The sequence below is a fragment of the Mustela lutreola genome, chromosome 4 (assembly GCF_030435805.1).
Source record: "Mustela lutreola isolate mMusLut2 chromosome 4, mMusLut2.pri, whole genome shotgun sequence".
Classification (NCBI taxonomy): domain Eukaryota; kingdom Metazoa; phylum Chordata; class Mammalia; order Carnivora; family Mustelidae; genus Mustela; species Mustela lutreola.
In genome coordinates this window covers 196,818,505-196,835,810 of record NC_081293.1, presented here as the reverse complement: position 1 = coordinate 196,835,810, position 17,306 = coordinate 196,818,505, and the positions used below count along the sequence as shown (strand labels likewise).

The 17,306-nt window shown below is 59.1% G+C and overlaps 1 protein-coding gene across 2 annotated transcripts; it reads right to left on the bottom strand.

The window, feature by feature from the left end:
- Window positions 1-50: 50 nt before the first annotated feature.
- ABCB8 (ATP binding cassette subfamily B member 8) lies at window positions 51-16,137 on the bottom strand. Of its 2 annotated transcripts, XM_059172245.1 has the most exons (16): window positions 15,939-16,137; window positions 11,586-11,895; window positions 11,070-11,225; window positions 10,899-10,993; window positions 10,676-10,781; window positions 9,740-9,901; window positions 9,550-9,635; window positions 9,337-9,434; window positions 8,869-8,974; window positions 5,908-5,941; window positions 5,576-5,712; window positions 5,347-5,441; window positions 5,063-5,196; window positions 4,192-4,339; window positions 2,610-2,860; window positions 51-1,950 (listed from the first exon to the last, which is right to left on the bottom strand). In XM_059172245.1, exons 1-16 carry the CDS (start codon window positions 16,031-16,033, stop codon window positions 1,825-1,827), a joined length of 2,139 nt encoding a protein of 712 aa, XP_059028228.1. In that variant the 5' UTR covers window positions 16,034-16,137; the 3' UTR covers window positions 51-1,824. The 2 variants fall into 2 exon arrangements, with proteins under 2 accessions (XP_059028228.1, XP_059028230.1); XM_059172247.1 differs by lacking the exon at window positions 11,586-11,895 and having other exon boundaries at window positions 15,939-16,097.
- Window positions 16,138-17,306: the final 1,169 nt, after the last annotated feature.

Sequence of the window (17,306 nt, the reverse complement as noted above, 5' to 3'; positions counted from 1 at the left end):
TTTTACCGCAGATTATCCTGTTTATTATCTTTTAAAGGATTTATTTGAGAGAGAGGTCATGCACACGCGCACGCATGAGTGGGGGGGCAGAGGCAGAGGAAGAATCTCAAGCAGACACTGCCTGCGCTGACCGTGGAGCCCAACGTGGGGCTCGATCCCAAGACCCTGAGATACGACTTGAGCCGAAGCCAAGAATCAGACACGCAATCAAATGCGCCACCCAGGCGTCCCGCATATGACCCCATTTAGACTCTTAAACTCTCAGGATGAAGTACAGCAGGCATGTGACCCACGGGGGACAGTGGCAGGAGGCGAGGGCGAGGCTGAGGCCTCCCACAGATCGCACTATTTCCTTAGCTGGGCGGGGGTGGGGGAGGGTGCGGGCTTTGGACAGGCCTTCTGAAGAGGTCAGAAGAGACCTGGAATTTTCTCCGGCGGCGGAGGCTGGAGCTGGTGGAGCAGGAGGAGCTCGCCTCTGCTGCCTCTCCCTCGAGGAGGGGTGAGGCAGGCCCGTGCAGGCTTGGCTACAGGGGCTGAGGCTGGCTCTGGGCTGCACTTACTAGGGAGGTGTTTGGTGGCAAAGCCACGCAGAGCCCACGCTCCGCTGCCTGGGCTGGGGCCATCCTGGCATGCGACCTCTCATCGTCAGGAAGCAGGGCAGCACACCAGGGTTTAGCTGAAATGCTCAGGTGCTTTGTCCCCAGAGTAGCATCTGGTCCCAAACCACACCCGGAAGAGGCTGCAGGGACTGTCGGCCCCAGCTCTGCACACCTGAGCCACCAATATTCTCCCCTGATGGCCTCCAGTCGTGACGGACTCTGCTTGTCCTGCATATCGAGGCCGCCACGGAAACATGGCGTTGTCCTTGGATAGAGCCACAGGATAAATCCACCCGATTTTGTGTTTCATCGGCCTGGGGGCTAAGCTGTAACTTGTCCCTCGCAGTTTGACCTAGCACTGTATGATCCGTGTGGCTGGAGTTGGGGGTACATGTCGGCTCTTGTGTTGTTCAGAGCAGGGTGTCCTCACGAAGAGGGGCTTCCGCAATCTCATGGGCGAAGAGTCAGGTGCACGGAGCCGGGGCCATGGGAAGACAGCCTGTAAACTTCCAGCTCCTTGTGGAACAGACCATGCCATGCCCTGCCCTCCTACCCCTTTCCCAAGGGCCAGGGGCCGGTGTCCCAACCCACCTGTTCTGTTGGATGGGGGTGTGGGGGGTGGGGGTGAAATCTAGGAAAAGGACCGTCTTAATGGAGTCGGAAGGAAGGGAAGTTGTTCTCAGAACGGGGACTGTGGTTTGAGGGGCTGGTCCAAGGGGCGGGCTCCTTCTCCCACGGCTGAGAGGCAGTGGGGACAGAGGAGAGTTGGGAGTCAGGGTCCAGGAAGGTGAGGTCCTGGCATGGGTGTGGGCCACCCTAGTGTGAATTCCCATTCCCACTCCCTGAGCCTGATTTAGAAAGATTCCCCGCAGCTGGGCCTGGACACCTTTAGGCTATCGGGTAGAGGGGAGACTTGGCAGGTTTTCTGAGAGGGGACGAGAGGGTCTGGGCAGAAGGAGGGAACAGACCGGGGGCCTGGGGACTCTGCCTCCTCCTCTGTGACCTATGGCTCCCGCAGGAGGGAGGCAGCCTGGCAGCAGGAGCGGGGAGTGGATGGAAGCAGTCCCTACTTCCCCCACTTCAACGCTAAGCCCAGGTCTCATCGTGTGCAGGGGAGAGCAGCCGCCTGGACCCCGGCACACTGGCCGTCCTGGGTGCTTGGTCCCTGGCAGCTCCTGGAGTTAAGCCTTGGCCCTGGGCACCAATGCTCGGCAGTGACCAGACCTCAGGACTTGGGGTTGCATTGCCTGGGGCCTCCGGGCACGTTAGGAGCTGGGGCATCCAGGGCCTGTCTCCGGATGAGCTCGGCATACAGCCCGCCTTTTGTCAGGAGCTCTTCATGGGTCCCCACCTGGAGAGAGGAAGGGGAGGGGGAGGTGATCACCCCAGCCCAGTTCAGAGCCCTAGGCGGGTTGGCTTCTTATCGGCCATTGGGCTCACTGTCTCCTAAGCCAGTGTCCCTTCTGGGGACACTATGAACCCAAAGCACAGTTGGTTACAGATCGCCACTGGCAATTCTGTATTTGTTGGAGCCTCCTCTCTATTTAGCCGGATTTTGGAAGGGCATCTGAATCCTTCTATCTCTCTAACAGACACTCCAGCTTGAACTTAAACCAGCAGCTGGGTGGTAGGGGCCAGGCCCCATGTAGCCTCCCGGCCTCGCTGCAGAGCCAGGCTCTGGAGAGCTGCTCCTGGCCGGCCCCTGCTCACGGTCCCTGGTGCTGCCTCTTCTGACCTCAGCCCCTAGGCCCTTCTATACTTCTCTGAGTCCTTTCCCTTTGGTCCTGGGAGCCAGGTCGTAGCTCGACTATTCCCATGGGACAGAGGAAGAGCAACCTGAGAGACCAGGGCAGGGACTCCCGAATCCACACACGGTACTGCTTCCAGAATACGGCCCCAGGCCCCTGGGCCAGGCCACCTGCTCCCACGGCTCTGCTGAACTCGTGTTCTACTCTGTCCACGGCGGAAGCTGCCCCAGCCCGCGGCGCCACTGCCTGGCCCCCCACTGACCTCGCAGACCCGGCCGTGGGCCATGACGACGATGTGGTGGGCCCCGCGCACGGTGCTGAGCCGGTGGGCGATGACGAGCACCGTGCGGCCCGCGCTGGCGCGGTCCAGGGCCTCCTGCACCACCCGCTCGGACTCCGAGTCCAGCGCGCTGGTTGCCTCATCCAGGATCAGCACTGCGGGCTGCTTGATGAGGGCACGGGCGATGGCCAGGCGCTGCTTCTGGCCGCCAGACAGGGTTGCGCCCCGCTCACCTGGGTGGAAGGGGACAGGCGGGGGCCTGAAGCGATCTTCACAAAGGGGCACTGGGGCCACCTGGAATGTCCCTTCTGCCCCCCACCAACACCAACCCTCTCCCTGGCACTATGCGCACTCATCCCGCCTCTGACGCTGCAGCATCCTGATCCCAGAACCCTGTGCCAGTGGACGAGCGCACTCACACCAGAGAGCAGGAGCCGCGCACGCGTGGGACTCAGTGCACCCCAGAGTCACCGCATGCCCCTCCCACACCAGCGCAGGGTCTCTGAGCTGGGCTGGGCCTGCCCTATTCTGGCCTGCTGGGTCTCCGCCGCTGGGGGACATCCAGGACCTGGATGTGGGCCCTGGAGTGGGCTGACGGCCTGCCAAGGGGCATTCTGGGAAGACCACCCTTGGGGTCTACCATGTCCACAGGAAACAGCAGAGGTGACTGCCCGGAGCTAGAGAAAGCGCCACGGTGACCACGGTCAGAGAGCAGGGAGGCGGACCGGAGTTGCAGATGGGCCTGGGAGTGTGCTGGGGTCGGAGGTACATGGAAGGAGCCGCTCCAGACAGGTGTGGGGACAGCTAGCTCCCCCGGGGTGGTGTGGGATCTGAGCAGTGGGATCTGAAACGGCTGAATCAGCCACTGCCCATGGATGACGGCTAAAGACAGGGCACGAAGGGGGTGCCACTTCGCAGGTATGACGCTCAGCTAGACTGAGCCCTCGGCTCCAAGAAAAGCTGAAAACCCCAGCTGTGCCACACCCTGACGTGTGCTGGAACATTCTGCAACAGGGCCAAGACTCCAGATGAAACACCTGGCCCCAAAGGTTGCAAAAAGACCCTCTGAGATGAACGCACAAAGCTCCGAGCCACATGGAGAATGTTCTAGTGTGAGGCTGTGATATTTCAATGTTCCAGGACCATCTACACCCTTTTCTAGGTTAAGTCAGAAGGGAGACCTGTTCAGCCCCATCAATCCCTGTGGGTAACTAGACAGAAACATTTTCAAATTAAGGAATAAAGGAACAGGAATGACACGGGAGCCAGAAGCGTAAGAACTTTGAGGCGGTTAATACCACAGTGTTTCTGGTCAGGTCTTAGGACGTGGGGCCCCTGGGAAGCTCTGAAGGGTCCCAACGCCACGGGTCCCTTGTGTCCCTGGTGGGTCCCATCCCTGCACTCCCTGTGGCGTCCCCGTCTATGCAGCCTGTGTGTGGTTGAACCACGGAACCATGGCCGCCTGCACAGGTCTCGTCTTCCCTGATGCCAGGCCTCTCCTGGCCCCTGGATTCTCACACCGTGGGCCCCGCAGACCTGAGGAGGAAACCGCCCTGGGACTCACCCACGACGGTGTTGTAACCCTCCGGGAAGCTGGTGATGAACTCGTGGGCGTTGGCCTCCTGGGCAGCCGCATACACCTCTTCGTCCGTGGCTCCCGGCTTCCCAAAGCGGATGTTTTCCATGATGGTCGTTCCAAACAGGACTGGCTCCTGCAGGTGGGGGATCCACACGGGACATTCTGACTTTGCCCTGAACCTCAGAGGGGTGCATCAGGAAGGGCGATTTTGGCTACACCGGAACTGCCCTCTTGGAGGGCGAGTAGAGCAAGTTCAAAGTTACAAGTCAAATAAGAAAATCTATGAGTGTGGGAAGAGGCTGAGCTCCCCGCAGGGCACAGGGTCCCTGAGGAGTGGGATGGAAGGTGGCTGGCAAAGCCCCTCCTCTCGGGAGAGATGGGGTGGGGGTCTGCATTCTGGCTTTCTTCTGCAGGGGAAGGAGGTAAGGGTGCCTTCTGCACCCACTCAGAGGGAGAAGATGGACCCTTGCTGGGCAGCACCACCTCAAACAGAAGGAAAGGAGTAGGGCTGAGGGCTTCAGGTGGGGCCAGGGGACCTTGCCTTTTGGGAGTGTGGGGGTCTCTCGACCTCTGGACACCACAGGTTTATCAGAGAACCCAGCAATCCTCAAACAGCTTCCCACCCCACCTGCTTGGATGGGTTTCGTTGAGAAGTGGAGTTCCTGCCCTGGGGACGAGGGCAGGGCTGCGGGGGGCTGGCCCGGGGAAGCCTGAGATCCCCTGACCGCTGGGGGACCAGTGAAGAAGGCCAGAGCCTTCTCCCGCCCCGCCGAAGAGAACAGGGGAGAGGGTCTGAGAGGTTCAAGACACATGTCCTAGGTGAGCCCGTGCGGAGGAGAGCCTCTCCTCTCCCCACCTGGCTGATGAAGCCGATGACGTGGCCCCGGAGCCAGGAGGGATCGAGGGTCCGCAGGTCCCGTCCATCCAGCGTCACTACGCCCGCCGTGGGGTCATAGAATCGCTCAAGCAGGGAAGCCACGGTGGTCTTTCCTGGGGAATTGGGGTCGGGGAGATGGTGCGGTTACAGAAGCGTCATGGTTCCTGGACATTGTGCCAGGAAAGAGAACCCCTGGGGAGGGTGGAGGGGTCCCTCCTCACCCCTACAGATCATAGTGGGGGATGGTGGTGGGTTCGTCTCACCTCCCCCGGACTGGCCCACAAGCGCCACAATCTTGCCAGGGGGCAGGGTGAGTGTGAAGTCCTGTAGCACCTGGAAGCCGGGGCGGCAGGGGTAGCTGGAGCCGAGAGAGAGCCTCAGTCAGACCGGGTTCCCGGCCCCATACTACCCTGGTCTTCTCTCAAGTCTCACTGGACCTCGAGGGGGGCTCGACCCCGGGGGAACACCGCCGCCCCCACTGCCGATGCTGACCTGAAGCAGACGTCATGGAATGCGATGGCCCCGCGCAGGTGCTCTTGGGGGACGCGGCAGCCCCCAGACAGCGGGATGCACGGCCTCAGAGTCATGTACTCGAAGACTCGGGCCCCTGCGCTGAGTCCCCGCACCACCTGGGGAGGGTACAATCTGCGGTGAGGGAAGGGCCGGCAGCACTGCACCATCTCCCCAACTCCCGCACGCAGCCTGGGTAGGGGCTTGGGGTGGCCCCTCCGCCTGACACCGCCTTCTGCAGCACACGGGGGACATTGCTGCCGTGACTCCAGCCCAGGTCTGATGTCCACACCTGTCCCCCGACTGCCACTCACCTGGCCAAACAGGACGGAGAGGTTGGCCATGGACCTGTGAGGAAGAGAGGAAGGCTGATGAAAGGGGACAGAAGCCCGAGAGACGAGCAGCGCCCGAGGGGAGGTGTGGGTCTCGGCTGCACTTGGCGGGGAGGCGGGAACAGGCAGCCTGAAGGCGAACCCCGAGAACGCTCCTGCAATCTGGGGCGGCGGCAGCCCTGGGACCCGGCACCACTAGACAACTTGCCAGCAAGTCGCTTCTCCTAGGAGCCACACTCTCGCCTTGTTCCCTCCTCGGCCAGATGAGGCTGGCGGCTGTCACGGGCCTCAGGACTGGGGCTCGGAGGGCAGGCCGCCCGCAGCCTGAGGGCCGGCCCCGGAACACGAGGGATGGTGCCTTCGCCGCGGGGCAGGGGTGGATCTAGCGCCATAGGACTCCCAGGGGAGCAAGGGCTAATTACGGCGGCAAACCAGACAGGAATCCTTTCCCAGAAAGAAAACCAAAGCTACTGGACCACGGGTGGGGTGCGCGGGGGAACTCTGGGGAGACCCCAAGACAAAATTCCAGAGACTCCTTAGTGGGGGCTTGCCCGGTGTGGGGCACGGGGCGAGCGTGTCTGTTTAGACAGATGTCGCCTCCTCTGGCCTGCGGGGCCGGCGGCCGCTGGAAGGTGACTCATGCTTCTCGGTCAGCAGCCCCTGACTGGTCGGCCAGCCCACGACAGTGCGCGCGCCTGTGAGTGTGCACGCAGGTCCTTCTCCAAGAGGAAAGACCAACTCTTGTGAAGAGGAAAGTCACTTCTTCCAGCTCCGGGGTGAGGAGGGGGAGGAGCCCGCAAGGCAGCGGTTCCGGCAGGCCCGCAGGGCTAGCGGCATTCGCCAACGTGAGCCCCGAGGCATCAGGCAGGGAAGAGCCAGGACAGTGAGCAGTCCGCAGATGAGAAGGGAAAACAAACTGCATGAGAGATCTGGAAGCCATTAGGGCCTGGCAGCGGTGCCCGGCAGCAACCAGAAACCAGATGCCCACGGCTCAGTGTGTGATGGCCTTGCTCTCCGAGAAGGCCTGGCTCTCCCAAGAGGCCTGGCGGGTGGGCAGCCCGTTCGTAGCAGGGTCCAGGCCTGGATGCAGACCAGGCAGCCTGACCCTGACTGGGGTCCGTCTGGATGCCCCCCATTTCCTCCAGAGACCCAGTGCCACAAAAAGAACACCTAGAATGGGCTCTCCTGGTTGAGGCTGCCTCTCTCCCCTCCCTGCCCCTGCTGGACCCCAGGAGGAAATACACCAGCCTCCTTAATAACAATAGACCTAATTCCTCTAAAGTGGAAGCTGAAGAGTGTCCCTGTGGTGACAGGCCCCCAGAAGGACGGGCCTAAGGCCTGTGGCTGTGGGAGCAGCTCCCTCTAGCAGCCCGAGAGAGGGAGTGCGGACAGACCCCCAGGCTTTCCTGTTTGTGATGAAGCCCTGCTAACAGGCGAGGCGGCACAGTGCGGAGGGAAGGAAAAGGTCTGAACTCAGGCCACGGTGGGGACGCGGAGGCCCAGGGGGAGGCGGGTCTGGAGGAGGAGGGCCAGGCTTGGGAAAGGGAGGCTCCCCACCCCCACGCCCGTGGAGGGCCATGTGGTGACGGTATGAATAGAACCAGTGGGGCTCATCGGGGTCCTTGGGACCCGGGCAAGAGGCCAGGGCTCAGCCTGGGGTCAGGGCCATGTCCCATCTCTACAGCAGTCAGGAGCCTCTTAGTGCCCAGGCTGGAAGAGGGATGAGGCCGCTTGGGATCTGAACTTCAGAGAAAGTCTGAACGGGGCCCCGTTAGGGAGCACCGGACGTAAGTGAGGCCGAGGGTGGGGCTCCTGGGACGGGCTCCCCCTACCTGGGACGGTGCGGAGGCTGACGGTGAGGGATGCTGGAGGCAGCGGGCGGTGAGACATGACGCACAGCCCGGCCACACGCGTGCCATGAGCGTCACGTGCCACAGGGGCAGGCACAGAGGGCTGTTGGGGCGACACTGTATTTCCCTGCCGTGGCTGACGGTAATGCCGGTCTCTACCCTCTCTACCCTTTGGTGATTTATTACAGCATATTCACTCTTCAATTATTTATCGTAACATCTAGTTGTGCTTCCCGTACTTTTATATATACACAGCGTGGGGGGAGACGAAGGGATGAGAAACGGCAGCAGGAACCGCTCGTGTTTAGCTCAGAAGAGAAAGGGAAGGGGAGACCTTGGGGTTCTTGCGCGAAGGGAGCCGAGAGCTCGGGGCAGGCAGACCTCAGAGCCATGAACACATCGAGCTCCAGGATGGGCGGGGCGGGAGAGGGGGTGAGCGACCCGTCCCTGAGAAGGTCAGGTGGAGGACCGCAGGCGAGCCCTTAAAGAGCGAGGCGAAGACAGTCTATCCACACATGGGATCCTACTCAGCCTTGAGGACGAAGGAAATCCTGCCCTGGGCTGGGCCATGGACGCACCTGGGAGACGCTATGCTGAGTGAAACAGGCCCGTCACAGGACAACCACTGTGCCACTGCACTTGTGGGAGGTGCTCAAAGTGGAAGTGGGCAGAGCACAGAGCTAGAGGCTGCCGGGGGGCCTAGTGGTTAACGGGCCCAGCCCTTCAGGTCTGCAGGACGAAGGAGGGCTGGTGGCTGACGGCGTGACGTCAGCGTAGTAGGAGCCCAGGACACTACCTACGTCTACGCTAAAGATGGGTCGAGAGGGTACATTTTACATTATGTGCATTTTGCCACAGTTCCTCATTTTAAAAAAGCTATCACGAGCACTCCTGAGCTGTTTAGGTGGCCGAAAAGGACAGCCGCATTCCCGGACATCTGGTTGGTGCAAGACGCTGTGGGCAGGGGCTCTCAGCTCGTTCCCCTGAGGAAACTGGGCAGCCAGGGGCCGGGCAGCAGTCCCCAGAGCAGGCTGCCACCCCCTGTCCCGTGACCCAGCAGGCTCCTTCAGGAGGGGAACAGCCTCACACTTACCTCTGTACCGTCTGGGAGGCCACCAGGAAGGACATGAGGTCTCCCCCTGTCAGCTGCTGCCCAGCCACAAGGGAGCCCCCGATAAACAGGGTCCCCAGGACCATGCCTGCACGGGGAGAGGTCCAGGTGGTTAGCACGGAAGTGACGAGGAGCCCAGGACAGAGCCCAGCCTAGGTGTCAAAGCCCAGGTCTAGTCCCTGCTGTGCCTCCGACTGACTGAAATGTCACGGAATCACTTCAATTGCGACTTGCCTTTGTTTCTTCATTTGGAAATGAGTGCATGAGTGGGTGGAGTGGGGGGGCTCGGGCAGCTGGCACTGGACAGACGTCTGAAGGACACCGAGGACATAGAGAGCTGCCCCTTGCCTGCCTTGCTGGGACCGTCCTGTGCTGCTCCATGCTCATCCCCAGCCATGATCCGGTGCTCCCAAACCCTGGGGTCGAGGGCGGGGGGCCTTGCTCACTCACAGTTGAAGGCGATGTTGGAGAGCCCCTGGAACAAAGCAATGCCTTGGCCTAGCTCCTCTGCCTTACAGCGGGACTCCTCCAGCTCCGCGCCATAGCGTCTGGGGACAGAGGCCAAGCAGGGCTGTCAGGAAGCAGCCATGTAGGGGTGCAGGGCTGGTGGGGTGCACTCGGGGAGTCCTCCCTGCTTTAAGACCTTCCCTGTCTGGGACTCACTCCTCCTCCCGGTGCTCCATGGCGAAAGCCCGCACGGTCCGAACATTGCCCAGGGCCTCATCCGCTACGCCTGTTGCCCTGGCAACCTGCAAGGAGTCCAGGAAGTAGACAGCGAGGTAGGAGCCCAGGAGGGAAGGCAGGGCAGAGAGAAATGGGGCAGGTGAGGGGGATGGGCAGGAAATGCCGGTACCTGCTCCTGACACTGGCGAGACAATTTTCGGAGAGCTGAGCCCATCAGGGTGCCCACTCCCATGAGGGTGGGCGTGGCCACCATCAGCAGCAGCGTGAGGCGGGGGGACAGCATGGAGAGGGACACCAGGCAGCCGGCCACCTGAGTGCAGCTTCTCAGCCCCTGGGGAGAGGAGGAAGGCAGGAAGGCCATTTGGCAACAGCACCCCGACGGGGGACTTTACAAGGGTCTGCTGGCTCCGGCGTTACCCTGTCACAAGGCCAAGGCCATAGGTCTGAGCCCTGGGAGGCCAAATGGCAGTGCACCCAGTCACAAAATGGAACTTCTTCCCTACTAGCAGGCATGAAAGGGCGAGGTGAGGGTGTCTACGGACCACGCATCCTTCCCCCAGACAAAGCCCAGTTGGCTTTGCTTTTTCGCTCGAGGAAGGAAAAGTATTGAGTAGGGATGTCATCCGGGACCGCCACGGGCCAGTGTCCGGCGTGACCCAGCAGGCACAGTGACAGTGTGGGTGGACGAGGACAGGACACCAGCGATACGGTAAGAAGCCTTCACTCATTCCCCTTAACACTTGTCAGGATGCCAGGCGCTCTGGGAGTAAGGCGGGCCGGGGTGATTTTGCTCTTGGCAAGCTGATCCAGGAAAGCTCTTGTCTGAGTCCTTGGGAAGGTTTTCCGGGGAGGCAGAATTTCAGAACAGGAGAGAAACAGCCTGTCCTGACCTTGGACGATGCCACGGCACCTCCCTTCTGTGAACTTCCCCATTCCCTCACCCACACCCTCACCAGACAGCGGGCGTCTCACTTGGTCTGAGCCTAGGCTCAGGGCCCAACAGCAAGGCAGGATGGGGCTGGTCTGGTGTGTCAGCCCTAGACAGAGTGCGTGTGTGTGTGTGTGTGCATGCGTGTGTACACACAGGGGGGCCTGGGGGACTGACCTGGGAGATGACGAGTTTGAAAGATGATTTAAACTCCTGCACGTCAGTTGTCAACCGGCTCACCAGCTGCCCAGTCTTTAAAGCATCAAAGAAAGCAATGTCTTGTCTGATGGTAGGTCAAGGGTGCCGGAGGTCAGAAGAAAGAGAGAGACAGAGTTCAGGCTGAGCTGCCCCACCTCCAGGCCTTCAGCCACCCCGACCCACACCCCGTAGGCGGCAGTACTGGAGTAGGTTGCTGAAGAGGGCCCTCCTCATGTCCACGGCCATGCGCTCGCCGATGCGTGACAGCAGCACCAGGTACCCGAAGGTCAACAGCCCCTGGGAGAGAGGCCGGGGCACTCAGGACGCCTGGGTGGCTCCTCTGGGTGCCCCCAGGCCCTCTCCCGCGCTGTACCTGAACGCCATAGAGGATGAGCAGGTGGATGCTGAGATGCCGGGACTCGGTCAGGAAGCTCCCCACGTGGTCCCGCGTGTACTTGGCCACGATCTCCACCAGTTGGCCCAGAAGCAGGGGGATCTGCACATTCACGAGGGCCGCACCCAGTGCCAGCTTGGGGAGTGGGGGAGACTTTAGAAGGGGCCGTCTTCTTCCCCATCCCTGGTCCTGACCTCGGTGCCGCCTCCCCTGCAGCTGCTCATGCTTTGGCTGCTTCCGTGCTTCTCTGAGATGGCTGAGTTAGAGCCCAGGCTGCCGGCCCTGGGGGACCCCGTACCCTGCACACCCAGCTGCTCTGCGGAGGAGCTCCCGGTACCCCCGGCTTCCGGTCCCCAAGGCCAACCAGCCCTTGCTGCTTCCTGGGGTCTAGTCGGAGACTTGGTGAGGCAGATAAGCTGTGCCCAGACAGCTTGCCAACCCCTGAGTGGCTCCTTCCCCGTCCCAGACGTGGGGGAAAGGACAGGGGCATCTCACCACGATGGCTGCCCCCAGGACCAGCAGGTGGGGGCGCAGAAACTGCCAGAAGAGCTTCCAGTGAAAGCGGGCCTCCCCAGCATAAGGTCTGGAGCGGGTGGGAGGAGCCTCTTCTGCCTCACACAGCGCCACGAGGCCAAGGCGGGGGCACTTACTCAACACCACGGGGCCCAGAAGGACTCCCCCAACCCAGCGCCAGGCACAGGGTCTTCGGGTGGGAGGTGGAGGTGCTCGAGGGAGGTGGGCCCAGAGCCGGGACCTCAGCTGGGCTGCGGCCCTGAGGAGGTAGGAGCTGCGGCCATGAGAGGACCTGCAGGGAGAGAACAGCATGGACAGGTCAAGGCCCCGACTGTCCCTCAGAGAAGCGCATATAGGTCAGGCAGCGGGGGACTGAGACAGTAGCCTGTCATCTCCCCTGACACAGTGGGGCCTGCTCAGCCTCCATGGGCCCCTCTGGTCAGTGACCATCTCCGACCCATGCTTTTTCTGATCACAGGATGTCATGTTGGATGGCAGTTAGTCTACAGGCGCTCCTTTTCCAGATGGGGATGCAGAAGTCCCCGGGGAACCCGGCTCGGAGAGGCAAGACGGGAGTGCGTCTTCCCTGTGCCTGGCGCCGGGCTGGCAGAGCGGTCCCCCTGGCCTGCGTCCACGGCCTGCTGCGTTTAATCCTCCATTCCTGGGAGGGAGCTGCCTTTCCCCTCACTTGATAAAAGAAAATGTCACAGGGGCTGAGGGAGCTGGAATACTTTGTCCCCCAGCAGCAGAACAGGGACAAGAGGAGACCCCTGCTGTGCGATTCCAGAATCCAGGCTTATCCTACTCGGCCACGTGTGCAGTGCCCAAGGCCATGTGTGGCAGGGCCTGGGCCTGCCCCATGTTTTTTGCAGGTCCTGGCTCACCGCAGCCCTCACCCTGGCTCCTCCCAGGCCTTGAGGGCTTATGGGACAACGCATGGGGGGAAATGGCGACACATTCCCTATCAGCTGAAGGAGAAAAAATGAAATAATCCAAATGACAGATCTTGTCACCTCGGGCCAAAATCACCTTCTCTGTCCCATGGTTTCCATATGAATCCATGGCCATGTGGGCTCAGCGCCTACTGCATGCCAGCGCTCTGCTGCGAGGCACTGGGAACAGGGATAAATGGGACAGACCCCGTGATCACCCTCACGGAGGTTACGTTTTAGTGGGGAGGACAAGCAGCTAGTGAGTGTGGAGGACAAGCTTGCTGAGTGTGGGAAGGGGCACGACAGGGCCCTCAGGGAGCAGAGAGCATGCCCTTCTGTCTGAGGGAGTCAGGAAGGCCCTCCTACGGAGGCTCAGGGTGAGTGGGAAGGAGCTGGCCAAGTGAAGGCAGTGCAGCTGTGTGTGTGTGTGTGTGTGTGTGCGTGTGCGTGTGCGTGTAGAGAGTAGGGGAGAGCTCTAGGCAGCAGGAAGCGGGTTTGGAACAGATGCAGGTAGGGAAGATGGAAAATGACAGGAACAGAGAAGCTGAAGCCTGAGGTACAAGGGAGAAGAGGCAGGGCGTGGCGGGGCGTGGGCGGGGCGCAGGCCTCCCAGTCCGTTGAGAACACCTGGACTTTAGAGGACAATGGGGACCATGGTGGGGTCGGGGGCGTTTAGGCTGAGGTATAACATAACCCAACTTACATCGTAAAGATCATAGCAGAGAGGAGAAAGCTGGAGAGGGACAGGATCTTCTAACAAGAAGCAGAAGTTACCTGGCCCGGGGTATATGGTGGGACACTCAAAGATTCAGATAAGGCTGGGGCGCCTGCGAGGCACAGTCCGTTAAGCGGCTCACTCTTGGTTTCGGCTCAGCTTATGATCTCAAGGTCCTGGGACCGAGCCCCGTGTGCTGGGCCCCATGCGCTGGGCTCCATGCTTGGTGGGGGTTCTGCTTAAAGATTCTTTCTCCTTCTCCCTCTGGCCCTCCCCTCAATTCGTGCACGCTCTCTCTCTCAAATAAATCTTAAAAAAAAAAATTCCCTTTGGGGGAAAAAAGATTCAAATGACCTTATTGATGGGAGGGGCTTTTAAAAAATGAATAGAGGGGCACCTGGGTGGCTCAGTGGGTTAAGCCTCTGCCTTTGGCTCAGGTCATGATCACAGGGTCCTGGGGTCGAGCCCAGCCTCAGGCTCTCTGCTCAGTGGGGAGCCTGCTTCACCCCGTACACTCTGCCTGCTTGTGATTGCTGTCAAATAAATAAATAAAATCTTTAAAAATAATAATAAAAAATAAATAGAATGAGGTTTTCCCTTTACTCTGATAGTCTGTCATATTTTCGGGCGCTGCTAACTGCATCTCTCCCTCATCCTTCCCTTGTTCCAGGGAGGCCCGGGTGGCTTCTTACCGCCGCTTGTTATGCATCCTTTCATCCCATTCCAGCTGCCCAGTTTTTATGTCTTGTTCTCCACTGTGTACTTTAGGTCTATCTTAAATGTTAGGCAGGGAAGCTCACCCTGCTTCCGATTGCCCCTTTAGACTTTACATTCCTTGAGGCAGGAACCTCTCCTCCATTCACGTTGCATTCCCAGCACTTAGCAGAGCTCTTGCACATAACAGATGTCCAGCAAATGCTTCTGTGTGTTGAGTGCATGCCCTCACTGGAAAGGCAGAAGAGAAAAATTTGACCTGACCTGCTACGGTACTGTTTGCAAAGTTTCAGACTTACTGAGGCCAACAATAAGAGATACGTTGTGCATTGCCACCCAGGGCAATAAACATGTCAGACAAAATTGAAATGTTTCACAAAACAATACTTCCCCTAATTTGTTGCGCATGTGTTCTATTATATTCACTTTTTTTTAAAAAAGATTTTATTTATTTATTTGACAGAGAGAGATCACAAGTAGGCAGAGAGGCAGGCAGAGAGAGAGGAGGAAGCAGGCTCCCTGCTGAGCAGAGAACCCAATGCGGGACTCGATCCCAGGACCCCGAGATCATGACCTGAGCCGAAGGCAGAGGCTTAACCCACTGAGCCACACAGGCGCCCCTATTATATTCACTTTTTTAAAAAAGTTTTTTTGAAGACTTTATTTGCTTGAGAGAGAGACAGTGAGACAGAGAGAGCATGAGAGGGGAGAGGGTCAGAGGAAGAAGCAGACTCCTCGCTGAGCAGGGAACCTGATCCTGGGACTCCGGGATCACGACCTGAGCTGAAGGCAGTCGCTTAACCAACTGAGCCACCCACTTTTTTTTTTTTTTAAGGTAGGCTCCACACCTGGCCTAGGGCTTGAACTTACGACCCTGAGATCAAAAGTCACATGCTCTATAGGCGTCTCCTATTACATTCACTTCTAAATGGTCCTGACCTACTAAATTCGTTTTATGATCTCTTGTTGTGACTTGCACGTTTGAAAGGCACTGCACTTGTGAACACACAAATACTTGGATGTTATTTGACGTCTTTCCCTGGGTTTCTCTCTGGTTTAAATGATTTCAACCCCTAACTCTTTTTTCCTAAGGACTGTTTTCAAAGTTTTTAATAATTCACCATGGCTACCTTCCAGCTTCTCTCATCTTCTCCAAACTAAGACTCTAAGCAGGGCTTGGTCACTGCCAAGAACTGGCGGATTACTTCCCAGCAACAGTGCTTCTAGCTCCAGCTTGGCCCGGCTCCTGCTCCCTTTCAATCAGATAGGCTTTCCAAATGACCCAAGTTCTCATCCACCCACCCCTGCCAGCCGGCTGCCCAGCTGACCTGCAGGTTATTTACTCGAGGATGCGAAAGGAATTAGTCCTTTCTCATAAAGCATTTACACTGGAGCCGTGGTTTCAGGTCCACGTTCGTTTCCTCCCTGCGTGTGTCTCTCTTTGAACCAGCCCGTGTAGAGGGAACACACAAGAACACACATGTACGCGTTTCTAGATTGACTTGATCTCCGCAGAACGGATCCAGATTTAGGAACCATTTATGTTCAGCGCATATTGAATCTCGGGAGCAGCACCAATACTCAATGTCTCTGGACACTCATAATTTTTGTCCAAATTGCCAGACGAATTCCAAGAACCAGGACAGGACGGGGGCAGGAACGGCGCGACCCCACGGCTCAACAGGTGCGGCATGGCGCCCTCTGGTGGGAAGGACGGACCTGGCGCGTCACCGACCTAGAGCGTGCCCTCCGTCCAGCCCACACACGGATACAGACGCGCCGAGTGTCCGGCTGGCACCTGGGTCGTCGCTATAAATAACTGAGGCCAAGCCCCGGGGAGTGACATTCCACCCACGGGCCGGCCTACAACTTCCGGCAGGCCTCGCGCGAGTCCGGGACTCCATCTCCCGGCGGGCCCCACGGACGGCCCGCCGGTCAACGGCCCGCGCTCCCAGGAGCTTTGTCACTTTTTACCTGACGGCCGAGAATGTCTGGAAGCAGAGGGGTGGTAGCAGCCTGCCTGGGACAGGGCCACCCCGAATCCCGACCCGAAATAAGTGCACCAACATGATGGGACGAGACTACACGAGCAGCCGGCAACGGCAGCTTCACCCTCATCCCATTGAGGGCTCCATGTTGGCTCCGGCCCCCATCCCGACAACCCCTTCGCGCCTCGGCGACGACTGGCGGAAAGACGCGTCAATCCCTCCGAAGACTGTGATTGGAGGAAGCCTTGTTGGTCCTCCTCCTTCCGGAACTGTGATTGGAGACAGCCTCGCCTGCCCGCCCAGGCTGGGCGGGGCTGATCAGTGGAGGCGTTTCCTCCCGCCCAGTGCCGGGGTCAACTCTGGGGTCACCTTACAAGTGTATGACCCGGGCGTCCCTCCGCGGTGGGGTATCCATAGTAACGCCGCAGCCGCTGACCTCGGGGTGTTCTATGGGTGCTGCCGGCGGACTCCAGATATCCTGGGGTCTCCAAGGAGTGTAGAGTGCCAGTCCTAGGGGAGGAAGGGACAAAACTGGGGAATTTTTTCCAAAAGATCTGCACGCTCCTTGTCACCCGCTCCTTTCTCCCAGGCAGGTCAGAGTTCCCGGGGAGGCAGCCACGTGTATTTGGGAAAAAACCTACCCTGATGATTCTGATACACGTCCCCTAATTATGATTGAGAACCACTAGTGTGGAAGTCCTGTATAGCTTATGGAGGCGCGACCCCAGATCCTTCTCCCCGCCCCCCCCCCCCCCCATAGATGCCTTCCTCACCGCAGTCAAGTGACTTGCCTAAGGCTCCCACCGCACAGTTCTGGATCTCTGTTGAGCATTAACTTATTTCTTGTGTGTGATTTTTTTTGCATAGCTACAGCCCTCATGGACCGTGATTTCTTTCTGGATAGTGGCTCCTCATTTATCCATAACCCCCTTCCCCTCCAAGTGCCTGGCAGAGAAAAGCGCCCCCTCTTTTAAAAAAGATTTTGTTTATTTATTTGACAGAGAGAGATAAAGGAGAGAGGGAACACAAGCAGGGGGAGTGGGAGAGGGAGAAGCAGGCTTCCTGCTGAGCAGGGAGCCCGATGTGGGACTTGATCCCAGGACCCTGGGATCATGACCTGAGCCGAAGGAAGATGCTCAATGACTGAGCCACCCAGGTTCCCTGAAAAGTGCCCTTTTTATAATAAATTCACTTGAATTGGGGTGTGATAGGGAGGCTGTCCATTGATGAGTCTGGGCTGGAATTGGGCAGAAGAAGGTGCCAGATTAGCTTGAAGTTAGGCTGGGAGTATGGGAGGGGTTCTAATGTGAGTGTGGTGGAATATTGGGGTGAGTGAGGTTGAGGAGAGATCAGG